The 20688-nt window shown below is 34.5% G+C and overlaps 1 protein-coding gene across 10 annotated transcripts in view; it reads left to right on the top strand.

The window, feature by feature from the left end:
* The window catches only part of HOMER1 (homer scaffold protein 1), a 187174-nt gene that overhangs the window by 150791 nt on the left and 15695 nt on the right, over positions 1 to 20688 (top strand). For 7 of the 10 annotated variants that reach the window (XR_004317921.1, XM_032474985.1, XM_032474997.1 and 4 more), the window contains one exon: positions 526 to 606. Coding sequence is in view for 8 of the 10 variants with exons in the window: in XM_032474985.1 (XP_032330876.1) it covers positions 526 to 606 (81 nt within the window). In the remaining 2 variants the exon portion in view is untranslated. Of the gene's footprint in view, positions 1 to 525; positions 607 to 2387; positions 2560 to 12544; positions 12662 to 13167; positions 16082 to 20688 lie in introns of those variants that run through there. The other 3 variants (XR_004317941.1, XM_006186728.2, XM_032475001.1) reach the window with 3 other exon arrangements.

The raw sequence follows: 20688 nt of genomic DNA, 5'->3' as shown, positions 1-20688 counted from the left end.
GATTTAAAGGTACTTTATGCAATAGGGTAAAGTTGTGGGATGTTTGTAGAATAAAATTTTTCTTGAGTGATACTAAGCTTGTTTCTGTTGTTGTGAAATTATGGTGAGACACTCAGACCAAGATACTGCCTCTTGCCTTCCATATGAAGAGTTGCATTCATGTAATCAACAGAAAACCATTAGAAGTTAAATGAATTTTACAAGTTGGTTTCTCTGGTTTCCAGTCAGGAGGTTTAATATCCCAGGAAAGAATTATATCTTCATTCTTGAAGCAACCTTAAAAGGTTCAGATTGCTGTTTCTAAGCAGTGCTGTACCAAAGCCACCAAGTTGACTTGCTGCTTAAGATTATTCTGTAATAGACAACATACTTGTAAAGGTGAATTTACCTCTTGAAAAACAAAGGAATGTTTTTTAAATCATCTTTTTTTTAAGGACTAGGACATTAATTTCAGGGAAAAATAAGGTTCTCTTTCCTTGATATAGTTAAATATTGTTGTTAAAGACATTGCTCTTCTTTTTCTAGGAAATAGAAAGATTAAAACAAGAAATTGATAATGCCAGAGAGCTACAAGAACAGAGGGACTCTTTGACTCAGAAACTACAGGTGAGCAATAATAAGATTTTTATTCCTTTTTGCATAGAGAGGCATCAGTCATTCTTTCATATTGCAATGACCTTTTTCCCGCAACTCCATTTTGTAGGTTGTTGGTCATTTTTCCTTTCTAGGACCTGTGCTTCATGCATAATCTTTGATTTTTCAAAAATTACTTGATAACTTCATTTGGGAGGCTTATGATCATCATAGATGGTCATTTATAAATTGTCTTTAGTAAATTATTTTAGAAATTCTAGTAAATTATTTTAGAAATTCTAGTAAATTATTTTAGAAAATATTTTAGTACTTTTATTTACACTGAGCTAATGTAGGAATTACAACAGTAATTGTGCCCTAATGGAAATCAGGTTAGTGTTCTTTTTCTTTCTTTGGTCTAATTAATTTTACTAATTTTTTTCTCCATACATAGTATTCTTCCTGACTCTAATTTACATGCATAGATCTTGTGTCAGTGGTAGTCAACCATGTTTAGGGAAGATCTTTCAAAATTACAAATTCTCCTCCTGCCAGCTTGGGCACTTTTCTTATGCCCCTGTGGGCTCAAGAAGGGTTAGGTCCACTTCAGGATTTGGAGTAGAAACAAGTGCATGTAGAAAGTGAGGAATTTGGGGCAAGGGGAGATCAGTAGGACCTGAAAGCCTAGGACTGTAAAGAGTAGCTAGATTTTAGTAGGACTGACCAACATTTGTTGAGTGCTTACTGTGACCAGACTCTGCACTTTACTTATATTATGCATTTAATCCCTGTAACATTCCAAAAGGAAACTAAATCTTGAATAGGTTGACTTGTCCAGTGGGCACAAATTCTATGAGAATAGAGACCCTTCCTAAAGAAAACAGGTTCTTTTTATGAAATGAGATATTTCCCTCTTCCTCTGCCATCACTGACTTCCAGCAGTCTGGGAAAAATGAAGTTGCTTGTTGTGATTTGCCCCATTAAATATTGTTTCTACATTTCAACCATCTGTGTAGATTAGTGGTTCTCAGCTGGGGGCAGTATTGTGCCCTGGGGTACATTCAGCAGTGTGTGGAGACATTTTTGATTTTCACAAGTAGGGTGGTGGAACTGACATCTAGTAAGGCTGCTGCTAAACATTGAATTATCCAGCCCAAAATGTCAGATTGAGAAAACCCTGGTGTACAACTAAAGTATGCAGCAAGTAATCAGGGCTGGAAGGAATGGGGTAAATGCAGGCTAGTTCTGTCTTTTGTTTTGGTTTGGCTACCATTGTTTAAGTACTTGCTGTGATTCAGGCCGTTGCTAAGCACTTACGTGTATTAGCTCCAACGCTCACAGTAGTAGGTGTGGTATCCGCATGTTCAGAGAGAAAGCAGTTCAGAGGCGTTAACAAGTGTAACTAAGGCACTTAGCTGAAAAGTAGTGAAGCCTGGATTTGTTTTGATTCCCAAGTCTCTGTTCGTTCTCCATTACCACACTGTTTCAGCAGTCAAGCATCCAAGCCATCCCCAGCAATTCTTTAGAAAAGCTTTTACAATGTAAATGTGTACATTTACGTTGTCCTGGAGAAACCAAGAGATGGTTTATTCATATCAAACTTCTAAATGTATTTCATCATTGATTGAGGAATAATTGAATTTTACAGCTAGCACCTGGAACTGTGAATATCATTTGTTACCTGTTCTTTCACTGAATATCAAAAATACTGGGCAAGATAGCCTACCTGGAACAGGACAGGAAAGCTTTCAGAAAAGCTAAGAATGAATTTTAAATGGCCAAGCCACAGAAATAACCCGTATTTTTTTTTCCAGTTTGAAGAAAATTCCTCCTTATAGCCTGCTCCCTCCCACCTAACATCTGTTTATCACAAGTCCCAACGCCCTTAAACCTCCATTCATAAATTCAGTCCAAAAAATTGGGATCATTAAATTTCTGGAATGGTAGAGGACTTCTGAAATTGTACTCCATGAAGTTGGATTGTAGGTATGATTATGGATTAAAAAATATTCATAGTTATATTAAGAATAGTAAATTAAGTAAGTAAATTAAGAATAGTATGATATAATTTTTCTAATTTGCAGGTTGATTTTTCCCCCAATATCAATGAAACATGTTCATCATATAAAGTTAAGAAAGATGTAACTTAGGGCAAGGAAAAAAAAAATTTAAAAAGGAGATACAATCTCATCATCCTAAGGCAAAGTATTTAGTTTCCTTCCCCCAATGTTTGTTTGGATAACTTTTTCTTTATGTAAGACATATAGATACCAATTTTTGTCTTGCCTTCCTAACTTAACATTATGTCATAGGCTGCATATGTCATGGAGATGTGTAGATGTACCATAGTTTTCTTCCAGCATTCTTACAGGGATGGTGATTTGTTTTCAGTGTTAGCTATAATAATGTCATAATGAATCTTTTTAACATAATCCTGTCTTTCTCATTATTTCTTTAAGATGAACTTGTAAAAAAGAATTACTTGGCATCATTGTTTTCAAGTTTCTTATGCTGAGAAATTGATGTCTGGAAAGGCAGGATATCCTCTGATATTGATCTCCTCCCATTTTTGCTGTCTGATAGAGAAGAAAGAGTAGCTCACTATTTTTTTTAAGTATTGTCATTTTTTGATTACGAGTAAAACTGAGTAGTTTCCTATATGTTTATTGCTGTCTTTCTATATCTTGAAGGCATCAAGTACATTTTCACCTTAGAGTACATGGCATATCCTTGCCTGCAGTTCTAAGCCCCCAGATCTTCAAATAATCTGGTTTCTAATGTAACTGAGGTCTTGGCTTGCATGTTAATTTCTTTGACTTCTCAAGTTAAGCACTACTCTGCAGGTCCCCCCCTGCCCACAGCCCTGGGAACTCTTTGTAATATTACCATGTCTCACTTTCTTTGTAGCACTTACCACTGTGTGAAATGATCTTATTTGTTTAATTTATTTTTAAATTTTTTTATTTTGAAATAATTTCACCCTCAACAGAAAAGTTTCAAGACTGAAATAAAGACTTTTCATGTATCTTTCACCCACATCCCCACCAAATATTAACATTTTTGCCATATTTGTTTTGTTTTATCATTATGGAACTCTTTCTGTATATATTCATTTTATTTTTTCCTGAAATGTTTGAGAATAAGTCACAAATATGATACCCCTCTACCTCTAAAGACTTTGGTGTGTATTTTCTAAGAGTAAGAACAGTCTCTATATAACCATCAAAATCTAGAAATTATCTAAATACTTTATTCAAATTCCCATAATTGTCCTAATAATCTTTTTTATAACAGAATTTTTAAGATTGCTTTTCTGGTCCCAGATTCATTCCAGGATCACAAGTTGCATTTAGTTGTCATGTCTATTTTGATGTTCGAATTGTCCCAGATTTGGCAGGCGGGAAACCCTTCAATGCTGCCTCTGCCTCTGTGTCCTTTTGATGTAAACCCTGTCATTCTTTAAAGAACTTCATGTTTTAGCTCAACTAGATATTCCAGGTTCATCTTGTATTTCTCAGCTCCAGCTTTGAAATTAGCAATTTTTCAAAGACAAATTTTTTTTTTTTTTTTCTTTTGCAAAGACTGGTATTTAGAAACCAAGATCTGGGCACTAGATAGACTCTTGCTGTTCTAATAGAGATTCAGAAGTTGGTTACATTAGTTCTTCCTCTCCCCCTCTTCAATTGGTTAGGTTATTCATTTGAAATACCTTTATGTTCATTTGTATCATATTGTATTCCATTTGATTTTTTTCTTCCTCATTCTTCTTTATTTTATATTTGTATGCATTTACTGAGTATATGAAACATTAACATTGAGAACCTGAAATGTTTGAGAATACTCATACCTAAAAGTCTGAACTGTTCAGAAAGATATCTTCAGAGAAGTGTCATCCTGTCCAGTTCAGTCCGCCCCTATTCTTGCCCCCATTCTCATCTGCCCCCTGCAGGTAACCAGTCTCAGTAGTTTCTGGTTTATGCTTTCTGTGTTTATTACACAATGAACAGATACATATTTTTAAAATTTCCTCCCCTTTTTTTTCTTATGCAAGTGGTAACATACTCTAGATTACTCTTCTGCATTTTGCTTTTTTCATCTAAGATGTGTCCTGGAAATCACTGTTAGTTCATAGTGATCTTGTTCATTCTTTTTTATAGCTGTATAGTATTTGTGCGTACAATAGTTCATTCAACCACACTCCTTTATATGGGTATTTAGGTTGTTTCCAGTATCCTGTGACAGTACTGCAATGAGTTATCTTGTGCATAGGTATTTTGTTATTGTTGGAGGTGTATCTTCAGGATAGACACTTACAAGTGAGATTTCTAAGCAAGAAGGTCATACTGTCAAATTCCTCTCCATAATAGATTGTGCTAGTTTTCCCTTGTACCATCAGTGTGAGTAACTGTTTCTCCACAAGCCTTGCCAACAAAATGTGTTCTCATACTTTTTAACATTTGTCAATGTGTGATAGGTGAGAAATGATCGTTTTAATTTGTGTGTCTCATGTTATGAGTGAGATTAAATATCTTTCATAAGTTTAAAGGCCATTTTGGCATATTTTTGTATGTATATGGATTGTGTTTCTCCCAGTTTGTCATTGGGACTTTGCTAAACACAGTGATGTTGTTTTATGGAGCAGTCAAATATATCATTCTTTTCTTTCGTTGTTTCTGGCTTGTCAATCATAGTTAAATAGCTTTTTTCCAAACTCAGATTATATAGGAATCTATCCATATTTCCCTCTAGTACTTATACAGTTTCCTTTTTTTTTTTTACATTTAGATCTCTTATTCATTTGGGGTTTCTCCTTTTGTATGTGGTATGAGATATGGATCTAATTTTATGTTTTTCCAAATGTCTATCTAATTATTCATTGCCAGTTTTTAAAACTCTATCCTTTTTTTTTTTCCAGAGATTTGAGATATTCAATTTCTAGTTGTATTTTGGTTTCTCTCTGGACTTCCTTTTCTGTTCTACTAGTAACTCTTATTTATTCATGCATCCTAATACCACCCTGCTTTAATGGTAGAGGCTTTGCAAGATATTTTAATAAGTGATAAGGCCAGTCACTCCTCATAGCTTTTCATTTTCATTGTTTTTTACATATTCTTACATGTTTATTTTTCCATATGAATTTTAGTATTAACGTTAGTACCAGTTTTAGTGCCAGCAGAAGTTTAGCTCTATGAAAAGGTTTCATTGGGATTACTTAAAATTTATAATTCTACTTTAGCCAAAGTGATATCTTCATGAGGTTTCCATCCTCTTCAGGAACAAGAGATGTCTTCCTATTTGTTCACATCTACTTTTATGTTTTTCAGAAGTGTTTTAGGGTTTTCATTATGTGAGTTTGGAACGTTTCTTGTTTATTTGTAAATATTTTATCTTCTTTTTTACTATTGCAAATGGGGTTTACTCTACCATTGTATGTTTTTCAATTTTTTATTTTATTTGTTTATTTACAGGTGTGAGGTAATTAGGTTTACTTATTTATTTTGGTGGAGGTTCTGGGGATTGAACCCAGGACCTCATGCGTGCTAGGTGTGCTCTCTGCCACTGAGCTATGTCCTCTCCCTGGGCCATTGTATCTTTTAATTGATTATTATTTGTATATATGAAAGCTGTTGAGTTGTGTTTGCTAATTTTATATCCTGTTACCTTACTAAATTATTTTATTGTTTGAGCCAGTTTTGTCATTTGTCCTATTTATTCTCTATTGGTAGTATAACATGTAGTCTGAAAATAGATCATTTAATTTTTTTCCAATTCATATGTTTCTATTGATTGTTCTTGTCAAATACATCCATTAAAAACACCAGTACAGTGTTAAATAGTAGTGGAGATGACAGACTTACCTTGTTCCTGATCTTAGTGGAAATGCCTCTAATATTTTTTCATTAATTGAAATGCTGGCTTTACCACTAAAATATATATATCTTATCATGTTATGAGAGGGCTTATTCCTATTTTCTTGTTTTTACCAACAAGGACTGTTGAATTTTGTTAATAGTTTCTTTAGTATCTATGGAGATAATCATGATTTTTCTCCCAGATCAATTAATATGGTTAATTTTATTAATGATTTTTTAATAATGAACCATACCACTTAGCTGTGGTGTATTATTTTCTTAATATGGTGTCAGATTTTTGTTCCCTGTTACTTACAGTTTTTACATGACGTTCATTTGTAATGTCTTGTAATTTTCCTCTTTTTTTCAAGTAGGGGCTGGATTTTTTAAGATTTAGATATCTAGGCCAAACTAGCTTCATAAAATAATTTGGAAGATTTTTTTCATTTTTCATGCTCTGGAATAATTTATGTCATATTGGAACTATCTGGTCTTGGAAGGTTTAATAGAAATCCCCCTTGAAACCATCCAGGCCTGGTCCTTTTCTGTGGAGTAATCGCTTGATTACTGTCGTTTCTTCTACAGATACTGGGCTATTTAAGCTCTCCATTTGGGTTTTCAAATATTCAATGGAAAGTCTTATAATCTCTTGTTTTATGTAGTTGCTCTTTATCCTTTTCTTTCTTGATGAAGTAAAGTAATGATATGTGTAAGTTTTTAAAAAAATAAGATTATGACTTATTAATCATTGTCAATATTTTTCTATTCTCTACCCAGTGAATTTTTACTTTTATCTTTATTATTCTTGCCTTATGCTTTGTTTTGGTTTACTTTTAGAATTCTTTTTCTAGCATTTTGAGAGGGAAATTTAATTCCTTTATTTTCTTTTTTAAATTTTTATTTATGTGTTTAAAGCTATAGATTTTCCTCTAATCATTGCTTTGTGTCCCATCAATTGTGACAGTGTTTTCATTATCATTATTTCTTAAAATTCTATAGTTTTGGTTTTATTTCCCTTTCACACAAAAAATGTTTAGAAGTATGTGCTTTAATTTCCTGGTGGAAGGGCCTTTTAGTTTTTGATTAAGTTATTTATTTCTAGTTTTCCTGCATTGTGATCACAAGCGTTTGTATAATTTCTGCTTTACATAATTTACTGCTTTTTTGTGTAGTTTAATTTATGCTCAGTTTTTGTGAATGCTGTTTATTGATTTTGTAATTTAAGCCTCTGTAGCCTTACCTTTTTTTTCCCTCTTGATCTATCCTATACTAAGAGTGACATATTAAAATCTCTTATAAGTGTATTTTTATCTGTCTCTCCTTTCATCTCCTGTAATTTCTACTTCATAAAAGTGGCTGCTGTGTTCTTGGCACATAAATATAATTGTTATATCTTCATTGTGAGTTGTGGCATTTAGCATTAAAGGTGTCTTTCTTTGCCACTTTTTCTACCACTGTCACAAACCCTGCCTAGTATACCTTTGCCCATGTCATTATTTTTGGATTTTCTAAATGAATTTCCAAGTGGAAAGACCGTTTTATTTTGTGATTTAGCTATCAATTCCTAGTCTTATTACATTGTGATCACAGAGTATTTTTAAGTTACATTAAGTGATTTTTATATGTATTTATATGTTATGTAACTTACCTGGTTTTCTTGCATGTGACCTAATACATGATAAGTTTTTGAGAATGTTCTTTGTGTGTTATTTGAGCCAATCTGAGAAATTTTTTTATACTAAGTAATTCATTCATATTTGCTGATATGATTTTTATGTTTGGTCTCAACTTGTCATTATTTTATGTATAAATTATTTATATATTATATTAACTTGACTTTTTCTTTCTCTATATGATATTCTTTTCTCATTGTTTATCTTTTTAAATTTAAGATAGTCTTAAATTTGTTGTAGTGGTCACCTTTGAACTTACATCTTTTCTAAATGCCCCTCGTCAACTGTGTTCACATATAAACTTTGTCTGGTTTGTTAGTTTTTAATGATGTCCTTTGACTCTCAACTACTACATATTCAATAATAATGAATCAGCTTATCTGCTTTTCTGTTTCCCTTCCCTTTTCTCCCTGTTTTCAGTTGCATTATTATTACTTTGTCAGAATAAGTGACACTTTTATATTACTTTTTAACCATCATCCACCTTTATTCTAATCTTTGATATACATTAAATATAGCAAATGCTCACCATCAGTCCTTTTTCTGAAGTTTTCACAGTAGTCTGTTAGTTGGATGAAGCCTGTCTGCTGGTAGGTGGTTCCAGAAGAGCTCATAGGTACACCTGTCCTCCGTTCTTTCATGTTTAAGCTGTTTTTTAACAGGCTTAGTATTTGGATGACAGCTTGGCTAGGTGTAAAATCCTCGGTTCGTAATTTTCTTTCTTTGAGTTTCTTGAAAATGTTACTCCATTATTACGTTATTTTTAATATTGCTTTTGAGAAGTCTGATTCCAGTCTGATTTTCTGGCCTTGGAAGTTTTGAACTAATTCTGCTCGTTTACCCTGAGGAATTTTTCCTTTGTTTTTTAAAGTCTAATCATTTTACTAGGGTATTTCTCAGAATGGATTATTGAGGATCAGTTTTCCTAGGTAGGCTGTTTAATTAGTAGATTCAGGTCTTTCCTTGTTCAGGAAATTTTCTTGTATAAAAGTTTTAAATGTTATTTCTGTCCTGTTGTATTTCTCTCCCTCAGGAGCTCCAGTGATATGTAATTGGATTGTCTTGTCTTCTGTTTCAATCACTTTCTATCTGACCATTTTCCCTACTTTATCTTTATTTCTTTCATTCCTTTGGATTTTTTTCAAATAATAATTGACTAAAATAAATTTTATTCAAATCTGTTTTTCCTTGGACATCATATAATTCAGTCTTCATTTCTATTATGATTTTGCATTTTTCTTCTATTTCTATCATTGGTTTAATCAACTTTTCCTGTTTTTCAGGGTTTTGACTCATATCTGATTTAGTGTTTGAATATCTGATTCAAGCTCTTTTTTTAAATGCTTGTTTGAGAATATTTAATTTAGAGTGGAGGGTTCTGTCAGAATTTTCTTGTGCTTCATCGTTGGGTTTTTGAGGTATTTTAATTTTTATCCACTGAAGTGTTTTTAGCATATTTTCTACTTTTATGTTTTAACAGTTCATGAAGATGAAGATTGCTTGTACCTTGGTATGTGGTACACAGAGTGGCAGTTTTGGGTGGTTTACAAATTTTTGGTTAAAAAACATTGCTTTTGAGGAGATAGTAGGGGAGAGGTTTGTGTCCTTTGATATTTTAATTTTCTTTTGTCTTAAAAGATTCTAAACTTCCCCATGTTGCTTTTTTATCCCTTTGCATACTATTGCAAAAAGTCCCTTTCTCTTCTTTTTACTGTCTTCTCTCAAAAGTATTGCCTCTCCAGGGTTGCCTCCTTGTGTCTCATGTCTCTTCTTGTAGGTTGCTCTGGTCTTCCAAGACCTTTATCTTCCCCTGACCAGTATTTTGGCACTTTCAGTGCTCTTTCCTCTTTCTTTGGATTATTGGAGCTCAGTCAGTCTCCTCTTCCCTCTTCTGTGTGACCCCACAGCCCTGCCTTGCGCTCTGCGAGGGGTTAGAGTGAGAACATGAACATTATCTTTGCTGAAAACCGGGGCTTCTATTTCCTTATTATAGGTGACTTGAAGTTTGTATTGGTCTCTTTCTTCTAGTTCCATTGAAGTCATGGAATTTGTGTGGTTTTATTTGCTCTTATTATTGGTTTGTATAGTGTGGGAAGGTAATTGGAAGATTTCAGTGTATACAGTCACCATTTCCTCGGTAACCCAAACCGTCCATTCTGTTCACTCCTTTGTTGCCTGTTCCTTCTAGAATGCATGCTCTATTAAAACAGGGACCATTTTTTTGTTTATTTACTAGTTTATCCTCAGTGCCTAGTTTGTAGAGGGCACTGTAAATAATTGTTAACTAACTCTTATTCACAGTGTGGTGTGTGTCTTATACCCATTTTTCTGTTGAATTATTAATATGTGTTTTGATTATTTATGTCCTGTTACATATGAAGGTTAATAATCTAATAGGACGGTAATACATGTAAGAAGAGTTTAAGATGCAAATTGGCTGTTAATAAAGAGGTTTTTTTGTAGCTTTTATTTAGATTCAATGGTGCAGAATTTAATTTTATAGAAAATGAACCTGACCTCATCCCATTGATATGGTGGTAAAAATTGTCTAAATTTTTTTCATCTCTCTAGTTTTGTAGGCTCCATATCTAACAAACACAGAGCACGACCTGCTGCCTGCTAGGATGTTACACTTTCAGTGCTTGCCCTTTAAAGCCCTCAAAAGGGAGTTAGCAAATTGTGGCCTCACTGCTTTATCAGGACTGCACCAGGCCTCTTGGTGCACCTGGCATATGCGCACGTATCAGTGAAGGAGAAAGGGAAATAGTTGCACAAAAATGATAGTAAACAGAAAGATGAGTTGTAGGGGTCGGGGGTGGGGGAGAATAAAAGGCAAAGAGAGGGTTGGAAAGTGTGGACAGAAGGTAGAAAACTGCAAAGTGCCACCAACCAGGCTGCTTCGTACTGGCCCTGGGCTGTCTGTCTCTTCTTGCTCTGGGATCACACCCTCTGCCTTAGAATAGACCAGCGCCGACAGCACTGTACTGGATCCCTTTTGTCATCTGCCTAGTAAAACTCCTCCAATCAGGGAAATGGCTTAGAGCACAAGACTTCTATGGAGAACAGCGCAATTTTAATAGCTGAGGGGATTTGGTGTTTTGCTTGCTTCCATTGAAAATGTTTGGATGTTTCATTGATTGTCAGGGAGAACAAGGAAGCCTTTCATTCTTAGGGAAGGCTTTAGAGGGCAAACTGGGTGGTGCCTGGTGAAGTGGGTGTTTGCTAGTGAATGACATTTGGTCTATTTTTATGTTGGAAACTTTCTACTCTTAAGCTTATTGTTTAAACAGGCAAGAAAGCATGCTGTGTAATCACGAGTGGAATTTTTACATTTAATCCCAGGGTCTGTTTTCTCCCTCATAGTTTAGAGCCTCCATGAACTTGGCTTCTGAATTTATAAATATTTTATTGGTTTCATAATCTGCTCTCAGTTTACTTATCTTCACTTTGTAGATTATTCAAAAGAAAAAGATTAGAAACGTACCTGGTTAACATCTAGCAGTAAATACTTTAAGATTAGATTGGGATTCCCTAAATTCTTCATTTATAAATCATTATAGGTGCTTTATTTCTATTTTATATTTTCCCAGGCTCTTGTGACTCATCTGTGCTGTCTTTTTGCTGGAGCCTTGCTCTCAGTTCTGTCTGTCAGAACGTGAATATTCGTGTTGAGAATTCTAAATCAATAGTTACTTTCTTCTATGTATTCAAGTCAATTTTCCAATTATTTTTCTCAGAAGTTTAATTTTGCACATATTATAGGACAAATAAATTTTGGAAAGAAGTGCCCATAATCCCAACAACCAGAACGGTTTCCTGTTTCTTCTGTGTACATTAATTCCCATTGTTCTCAATTTGCATACAAATTTTTGCCTAGTTGCAGTGTGCTGCTTCATCTTTGGTTCTTTTCATTTAACATTTACCAAATTGTCTTTCACTATTTTTTTTTAATCCACTATCCTTTAGACTTCATGGAATTTTCTTAAAGATTTGTATTTAACATTTGAAACATCGTATTTTCTGAGGCTGATTCATAATTGTGTTACTAACAAAAATGTCTTCATTGTTCCATATTATTTACATATATGAATGTAATTTTTATCAGTCACTTAATTCTTCTCAGATATAAAAGTGAGCTTTCCATAAAGGATATGTAACTTTCAATTCATCGCTTTTCTGAAGTTTATTTAAAGTGTAAAAATAGGTTTTTCTGTTATTTTTTCTTAATTCTCTTTTTTAACCGAATTTGAATCTCTAGCTTATGTCATTTTATTTTTTAGAATCACTTTATTATATTCATCATGCTTAGAAACTTTCTTTTAGAGCAATAATAACTTCTAAATAAATTTAAGTAAGCTAGAATTTATTCTTTTAAAAAACTAACCATTTTTTATTCCCATGAACTTTTACTTCCCTTTTGTCATTTTTTCTTTCTTTATTCTGCAGTATGTTGGAACTGTTAGTTGTATAATTCTCTTATATGTACAGTTATTATATATCCCTACAGATTTTAGCAGGTGAGTTTTATTCTCAACCATATGCATTTATTTAATATTGAGGCAAAATGAAAAATATTGAACATATTCAGAGGATCCTAAAACCTCATTTAAGAGTTATTTTCTTCTCTAAATCTTCCTTCAGAATTGCCCATAAGGAGAAAAAATTAATTTCTCTTTCTCTCTTCCTGCTTTCACCTGAGATTGCTAACGGTTGTGCATGAGGAAAAGGCAGTAGGCAGAAGTAGAAATGAGATGTAGATAATCCGCAGAGTGGGTCTTTGGTCCTGTCTCGGTACCTGAAGTGCTGGGGTGTCGCGGGGCGTGAAGGAAGCAGTCAGAAGATTCGTGTTCAGGGGAGAGAATGGATTTATGAACAAGCCAGTCAGTAAAACCACATGAATTTCTCATGTGGTAAAATCTAAAAATCTCCTTAAACTGTGTTAATTTGTGATTCAGAAGCTCATCCTGACTGTCAAACTGCATGAACTACAACAATATTACTAATAAGTTATGTTGATTTCTAAGTCTCGAACTGATGCACATGTATATATCACACTTTTGTTTCTAAAGGAAGTAGAAATTCGGAACAAAGACCTGGAGGGACAACTGTCTGACTTAGAGCAACGTCTGGAGAAAAGTCAGAATGAACAAGAAGCTTTTCGCAATAACCTGAAGACACTCTTAGAAATTCTTGATGGGAAAATATTTGAACTAACAGAATTACGAGATAACTTGGCCAAGCTACTAGAACGCAGCTAAGGAAAGTTAAATTTCAGTGCCAATTGATTAAAAAATACACTGTCTCTCTTCATAGGACTGTTGGGGCTCTGCATCAAGATTGCACAAAAAAATTTGAATATCACTCCTCCAGGAGGAGGGTCTTTTGAAAATTGGAATTGTATATTTCAGTGTAAATTTTAGACTTCAGCTTATAGCTAGTTGGGGAAAAAAAGAGATGAAAAACTTGAACTACAAATTACCTCCATGTATATTATTGGCCATAGTTAACTAGAAAGTTACAATAGATACTTAATGCAATCTTTTTTTCTGGTATAAGCCAATGGGAGAATTAACAATGTCTGGGTCACATCCCCTTTTTTGTGTTCAACACAGTGAAGGTTATCTGCTTTTTAAATCAATTTATTTCTGATATCTCAAGCTGTGTTTTGTGCAAAATCTTAGTGATGAAAGCCCTGTCTTTTGTTGTAATCTGAATAATTTCTCAGGATATTTTTGCACTGCTGAGAAGCAGTGCCGTTACCAATTAATTCTTGCCAGGAGTGAGAGAGAGCTGTATCTTTAACTGAAACATAACTGGGTGTATAGAGTTCTTCCCTTTTTTTATACTGGAAGATAAATCACTCTGGTGACCACTCTGGTACACTCTGGTGTTCTCTAATCTTGTCTGCTGAATAGTTTACTTTCCATATTGATTCCATGTATTTATGAGAAAATACTGTCTCCCATTTTATTACATATTTTAAAAGCCAACTAATGAAGGCAGCTGAGTCCCTCTGAAATTTTTCTTTTTAAATTTCTAATAAATTTGACACACAGTACTGAAATACAGCAGCCGTCACCGACGGTCTGGTCTAGCAATGCTAAGTATATTTACAGAATATGCAGTTACATTTATTTATATATTTTGCAAGAAATCTTTTCTGAGTGATCGATGCATTTCAATTTACAAATAATAATGGTTATTGGGGAACTGTTTAATATAGATCATTTTAAGGTGTACAGCTATTTTAAAGGGAATCCATTTCCATCAAGCAGCCGAGCAGAGGACTATTAGGATTGGAGCCGTGTACTCTCTCTGGGTCTTCACATCAACCACGTCTCTAGTCAAACCTCACAAGGCAATATTCTGAACTGTTAACTAGGCATTTCCAAACAGGAATTCAATTCAGTGGGCACTTCTCAGTGAACAGGTTTTAATGTTGTTTGGATGTAATTTTAAAAGACTTTTAGCAAACATGCATTTCTTTATATATTTCTTTTAAGAAGCTATTTTAAAAATAAGTCAAGTGCTGTCTAGTTTGCTTGTGGAGTAGGAATTGCATCAGAGTCCATATGTTCTTGCTGTGTAATGCCTGTGACATTGAGGAGGGTTCTTTTATAAAGTGTATGCTTGAGTATCTGACTCTTTGGAGTCTACAAATGCACTGACTTTTTGTTTGTATCCCAAAACGACTGAATTGTTAAGTACAAAATTAAGCTGATTGATCAATTTGTAACCATTTTTTCACTCACAAACAGCTACTCAACACTAGACAATTTTGTTTTCTTTATGTATGTGTATGTATGTAAATACATACATATTAATTTATATTAGAGTGAAAAATAAATGGTTTGTTTCTAAAGTTAGTTTCTAAAAGTGAGTTTCCAGGTGTCTCTGAAAAGTTTATATCAGACACAGTCATCATGTATTATATGTGCTATTTTATCGTGTAAGTTCCCTCCATCTATTTTAGGGTGTTTTCCTCACCTGTTCATTATAGGGAGGGTTATTTAGGCACACAAGCTCAGAGTTGAGATATTTCTCTGGTAAATCAGGTAATAAAATGTATTTGATTGATGGAATTTTGAAGTAGATGTGATTTTTATCCATCAGTTTCTGAGTAACAGAGCACCAGATTTTAATTTAAATAGAAGATTTAACACTAGGGATCAGGGAATTTAGTTATGAAGAGTTAAACATTTAAAAAAGTGTAAGCTATTGAAATGCTAAGTGAATTATTTTAATGATGTAAAAAGATATTTTTAAATTTTGACATAGTTGTCATTTAATGGGAAAATAGCTCACCAAAATGTCTCCGCTTTAATTGTATTGATACATGAGACATGTGTGCAATTCAATATATACATATACTCATATGTATATACAGAAAATTATTTTTAATATTTTCCTACTGATATGAAATTTGAAATTGGAAATTTTGTGAGTTTTTTCTTTGTCCAAAAGAGCCTAATTTGTTCTTTTTTTAGTGATTCAACAATTTCTTGAGGGCTGCACCTTTAAGTTCCCAGCTTGTCATCCGACGTGTACAGTGTAGGGATAAGGTGGACACAAGTGCACATATAAATAAAACCTTCTCCGTAAGACTATTTTAAACATTCATTTACAGTAGGAGAGTATCTAGAAACCATCATCTATACATCATGATTAGGTTGTGTGCCTATGGTAGCTTTCTCCATTTCTGTATTATATAAATAAAAGTTTGCATATTAAAATCTGATTTTTCCCAGAGACAAGTATTATATAATGTATCTATATTTAGATCAAACTGTGGTAATATATTTATCAGAAAATAATGTTGGGGGCTATAGCCTGAACACGTGGACTTGAAGTGACACGGAAAAGGAGAGCAGAGATCGATCCCATTGTGTGTAAGTTATTATATGATAACTATGAATTCTTGTACAAAAAAAAAAACAACTGAAAAAAAGAAAAGCAAAAATACAGTTTTTATTTTGAAATACACTTGTTGTTCTCTGGAGAATGTACTTTATCTTTTTCCCCTTCAGTCTTTTACAGATATTTTTTAAAAAGCATTTAAGTGATGGCAGCATTTACTTAAATCTTACAGGTGCTACTGGATTTTGCATTAGTGTGTTATGTTGTGAAATCCTAACTTTGACATAAAAGGTTTTATAAGTATTTCCCTGGCTGGAAAATTAGTTTTTGTTCCTCCTCTCTCTCTTTCTCTCTCCCTCTCTCTCTCTCTGTCTCCCTTTTTTGTCCCCCTTTCTTTCTGCAGATTAAAAAAAGGTTGATGAAGTTGCAGCCCTCCTTGTCCCTATAGAAGAGCTCCAGCACCACCATAGATTTAATGTTTTGCTGTCATATAACTGTTGAGAAGCAGTTAGAGGAAAAACTTACACCTTTTTCTCGAATGGGACCAAAAGAGACACTCAAAATGAATCCTCCACCACCTTTTAAAACACCTGTCTTTGCCCTGTTAAAATTAAATGTATTCTTTCCCACGTGTGCTGTGGGCTCCCATGTTTGTACTTAACTCTGGAGTGTGCAGCTCGGCTGCTGTCTCCTTGCAGGCCTGAGTTTCTGTCAGCTCTGGAGGGAGAGGCAGGCCAGAGGGAAACTGGTTTGGTGGCAGTGTTTTGTTCTGTTTTGTTTTAAAGAAATCTTTTTGTTTATTTGATAGCAAGTGATTTTAACATGATGCTTGAAATCATGAAATAATCTTTATTGAATTTTTTTCTTCTGGATATTTAGCTCTGTTCCTTTTTCATTCACAAAGTAAATTAATTTATATAAATCTTTTTTTTCAATTTTTTGAGTTTTTTGGGGGGGGTGGTAATTAGGTTTATTTTTTTTTTTAATGGAGGTACTGGGGATTGAACCCAGGACCTTGTGCATGCTAAGCATGTGCTCTACCACTGAGCTATACCCTCCCCCCTAATTTATATAAATCTTAAAGAGGAAAACTTTCAGGTAAGAAGTAGTTGAGAATGACACATTTTAAAAAATTTCTCAAGTAGGATACTATGCCATAAAAATTATTTGTTGAGAAGGTAATTTTCATGTGAGAAAATATTTTTAGAATTGCTAGAAAACAATCATTTTAGAATGGAAACAGATGTGTCATTCACCTTACTCTAAATTGTAAAAGTGTATTTTTTACTAATATTCTTATTAAATTGGACCTTAAGTTTTTATGGCAGTTTCTATGGGAAACTAATATATAGATGTCACACAAATAAGCATAGTTAATGAATTAAAGAAATGAATTTTTTTCTCTTTTTGTTCATGTATTACCTGGTAAAATATACCTAAAAATAGCTAACAGTTTTATCCAAGAAAAAACTCAAACTCAATCAGCACTACACTGCCTGGTGATTTCTGCTTAGTTTACCAGATGAAAAAGAATTGAGTTATTTTTACCAAAAACAGATGACCCAGGGAGAGAAATCGCATCTAGACTAGAATAGGGGACAGGGCACAAGCTCCCAGTGGATGTCTAGTCAATTCTCTGATCTCTTTAAGTACTCCCTGTATCTCTCAGATTAAAGGACACATTCCAGAGGATGCCAGGAGTGTACGTGGTGAGGAGAGGGTTTTGTGTGTGTGTGTGTGAAAACAGAGCCAGCAAAAAAAGTAGGAGCAAAATGACTTCAGTTTTTATCTAAGATACATCAGGATAGCCAGACTCGTAAAGTGCTACTTCCTATCTTGCTGCTGCTTTTAACTAAACAGGTTGGAATTGCCCTAATGAATTTCAGGCTTTCAGAAGATCCTGTCGTATTTGTCCTATCAGGATTTATAACCTAATATAAAACACCTAGCATTCAGAACTCACCATTCTGTGGGATTCTGACGTACTTTTGTCAGTTATTTTCACATCTTGTCTACCCAGGGACAGAAATATTACTCTGCTTTCTCCTAATAACACCAAATTAAGGTGGTAATGGGTGCCTAATAGATGCAAAATTAAGCCCATTTCTGTAATGCAGAAAAATTTCTTTTGTGGATATTTTTTTCTAACTAGACTCATCTTTTTATCTTGTTATCTGTGCTCTGTAACTGTGTTACCATATATGCATATATATAGTAAGTCATATCCATATGACTTGAGCGTATGACTTACTTGATTGTTATACCTTAGGTAGAATGACTGTTTCAGAAAACAGGGCTAGAAAGCAGATGTACTTGAAGTAAAAGCTTCCTCAACAACTCCAGTATGAAACAGAACAGAAAGGGCTGTTTGTTGAATATCTGCTGTGTGACAGGCACTGTGCTAACTGACATTTCATTTCTATGCGTAGGGTCCCTGCCAAGGGTGTTCCTTTGGAGGGAGGATGAGGGAAAAAAGCTCAAATGTCTGCATCAGCTGTGTTCCCACAGCAGTCAGTCTGGTCCTCCAATCTACTGTCAAAAGGTAGAGATCTGCTCATGTTGCTGGTACAGTTTTCCCCTTGAGCTTGCCTGCCTTGCCTCTCTGGAATATCTCTGTTAGGACACTTCTTAACTATATATTTTACATTTGCTCCTCTTGAACTTCTTCCTTTGGCCTCCTTTGGTGTTTAAATTGTTTGTTATCATTCAGTTGCAAATCATATTTGTTTGCAGTTGTCATAGTTATGCAGTATGTTTTAGTCCTTGGTTTAAAAAAAAAAAAAAAAACTTACAGGCTTCAGATAACCCAAGCAAAGTATGTTTCATATGCAGAATTTCAGTCTATAAAGTTTAAATAGCAAACAATTTATAAGGGCCTTGGGAAGACAATTCATCTCATGAGTTCCCTAGTGAAATATGTTGTTAACCTGTAAAACTCATCCCCTAACACTAAATAGTAGTTCAGCAGGATGTGGGTTTTGTAGTCAGTGCTGGGTGACTTTGTGGTCAATTCTGGTTCCACGGAAGTCAAGGCCTCTCCAGGTTGATCACGCTATTAGATCAGCCACAGAAGTAACTCATGGCCCTAGGTTCTTTAGATGGGTGATACCCCTCATATAAATGGAATCATGTAATATTTGTCTTTTTGTGTATGGCTTATTTCACTTAGCATAATGTTTTCGAGGTTTATCCATATTGTGGCATGTATCAGAATTTACTTCCCTTTCAGTGCTGAATAATATTCCATTATATGGATATACCACATTAAGTTTATCCATTTATCTATTGATAAACACTTGGATCAGTTCCACCTTTTGGCTATTGTGAATAATTCTACAATTAACGTTCATATACAAGTATTTGTTTGAGTCCTGCTTTCATTTCTTTGGGTATGTATCTAGCAGCAGAATTGCTGTATCATATGGTAATTCTATGTTTAACTTTTTGAGGAAGGATTGGGTTTGAATTGGATTAATTTAAAAGACTCAGAGCAAGATGCTACCTCATTGGGAAATCACCATCTTGGGGTTAGTATTTTGTTTACAGACCTTTAAGTGATCATTGGCCTCCTAAGTCATGCCTTTTACTCTCTTGCCTAAAACATTTGTTGTTATCCACTTATGTCCCAGGCCCCATTTTGGAATACTCAAGAGAGCAGCTCATACTTTGGTGCAGGACACAGACAGGTAGTCTACAGTGTGTAAGTGCTGTGACAGGGGGAACACTAGCACAAGCGAGCCCAGGGGTAAGAAGAGTCAAGAAATCTCTCTCAGAAGAGATGATACCCAGCTGAGTTTTGATGGAGGAGTAGGCTAGCTAGTTGAAGAAGAGGTGAAAGAGAATTGCAGAGAGAGTGTCATGTGCAAAGGCTCAAAGGTATGAAAGCTTTGGGACACTTAGAAGGTTAGAATGGATTAGTACCCTGAAACATAGATATCAGGGAAGGGTGTATGGCAAAAGATGGTGGTGGCGAAGTGGCAAAAAGTAGATCAGGAAGGACTTTGTAAGTCATATGAAAGGTTTGGGTTTTATTCTGAAGGTAATGTAGAGAAATGGAAGGATTTTTTTGTAAAGAAGTGATATTTTAAAATAAATGTTTCAAAAGTCTAGGTAGTCATGCAGATCACAATAATCCCTGTTGAGAGGCTGTATTATGGTAGTCGTACTGGGACAGAGAAGATGGACTATTTGGGACATAGAATCAATAGGGCTTCTTGCTAGAATCAATAGATGACAAAGAGAAGAATGTAGGGTGACTCCTAGATCTCTTCAGTTGGACAGCCAGGTGAACGATCCCATTTACTAAGATAGGGAATTCAAGATGAGAAAGGGCTTGGTTTTGGTGGAGGCAGGACAAAACAAGATGAATGATAGGTTAGTTCTGTTTTGAGTTTAAGATACCTATGGAATATCCAAGTGGAAATGTGAGTCTGGTTGAAACTTAGGAGAAAAATACGAGCTGGAGATAAATATTTTGGGATTGTCGGCATACGTAATAGTAATTGAGGGCATGGAAAATCGGGAGGATGCAAGATGAAAATGTCACTTTGTGCCAGGTGCAGGACAAGAGCTTATGAAAGAGACAAAGGAATGACCAAGAATGATGAGTAGACCCCAAAGAATGGGGACCATAGAAGCCTAGAGTAGAGTTTCAGAAAGCCAGATTGCACATGAGAATAAATAACAAATCAACCCATATCTTGAGGCAGTGATGTTCCAACTGTGTTCTGTTA

Source organism: Camelus ferus, chromosome 3, assembly GCF_009834535.1.
Source record: "Camelus ferus isolate YT-003-E chromosome 3, BCGSAC_Cfer_1.0, whole genome shotgun sequence".
Lineage (NCBI taxonomy): Eukaryota > Metazoa > Chordata > Mammalia > Artiodactyla > Camelidae > Camelus > Camelus ferus.
The sequence above is the reverse complement of the archived record's forward strand: the minus strand, read 5'-3'. Positions and strand labels throughout refer to the sequence as shown.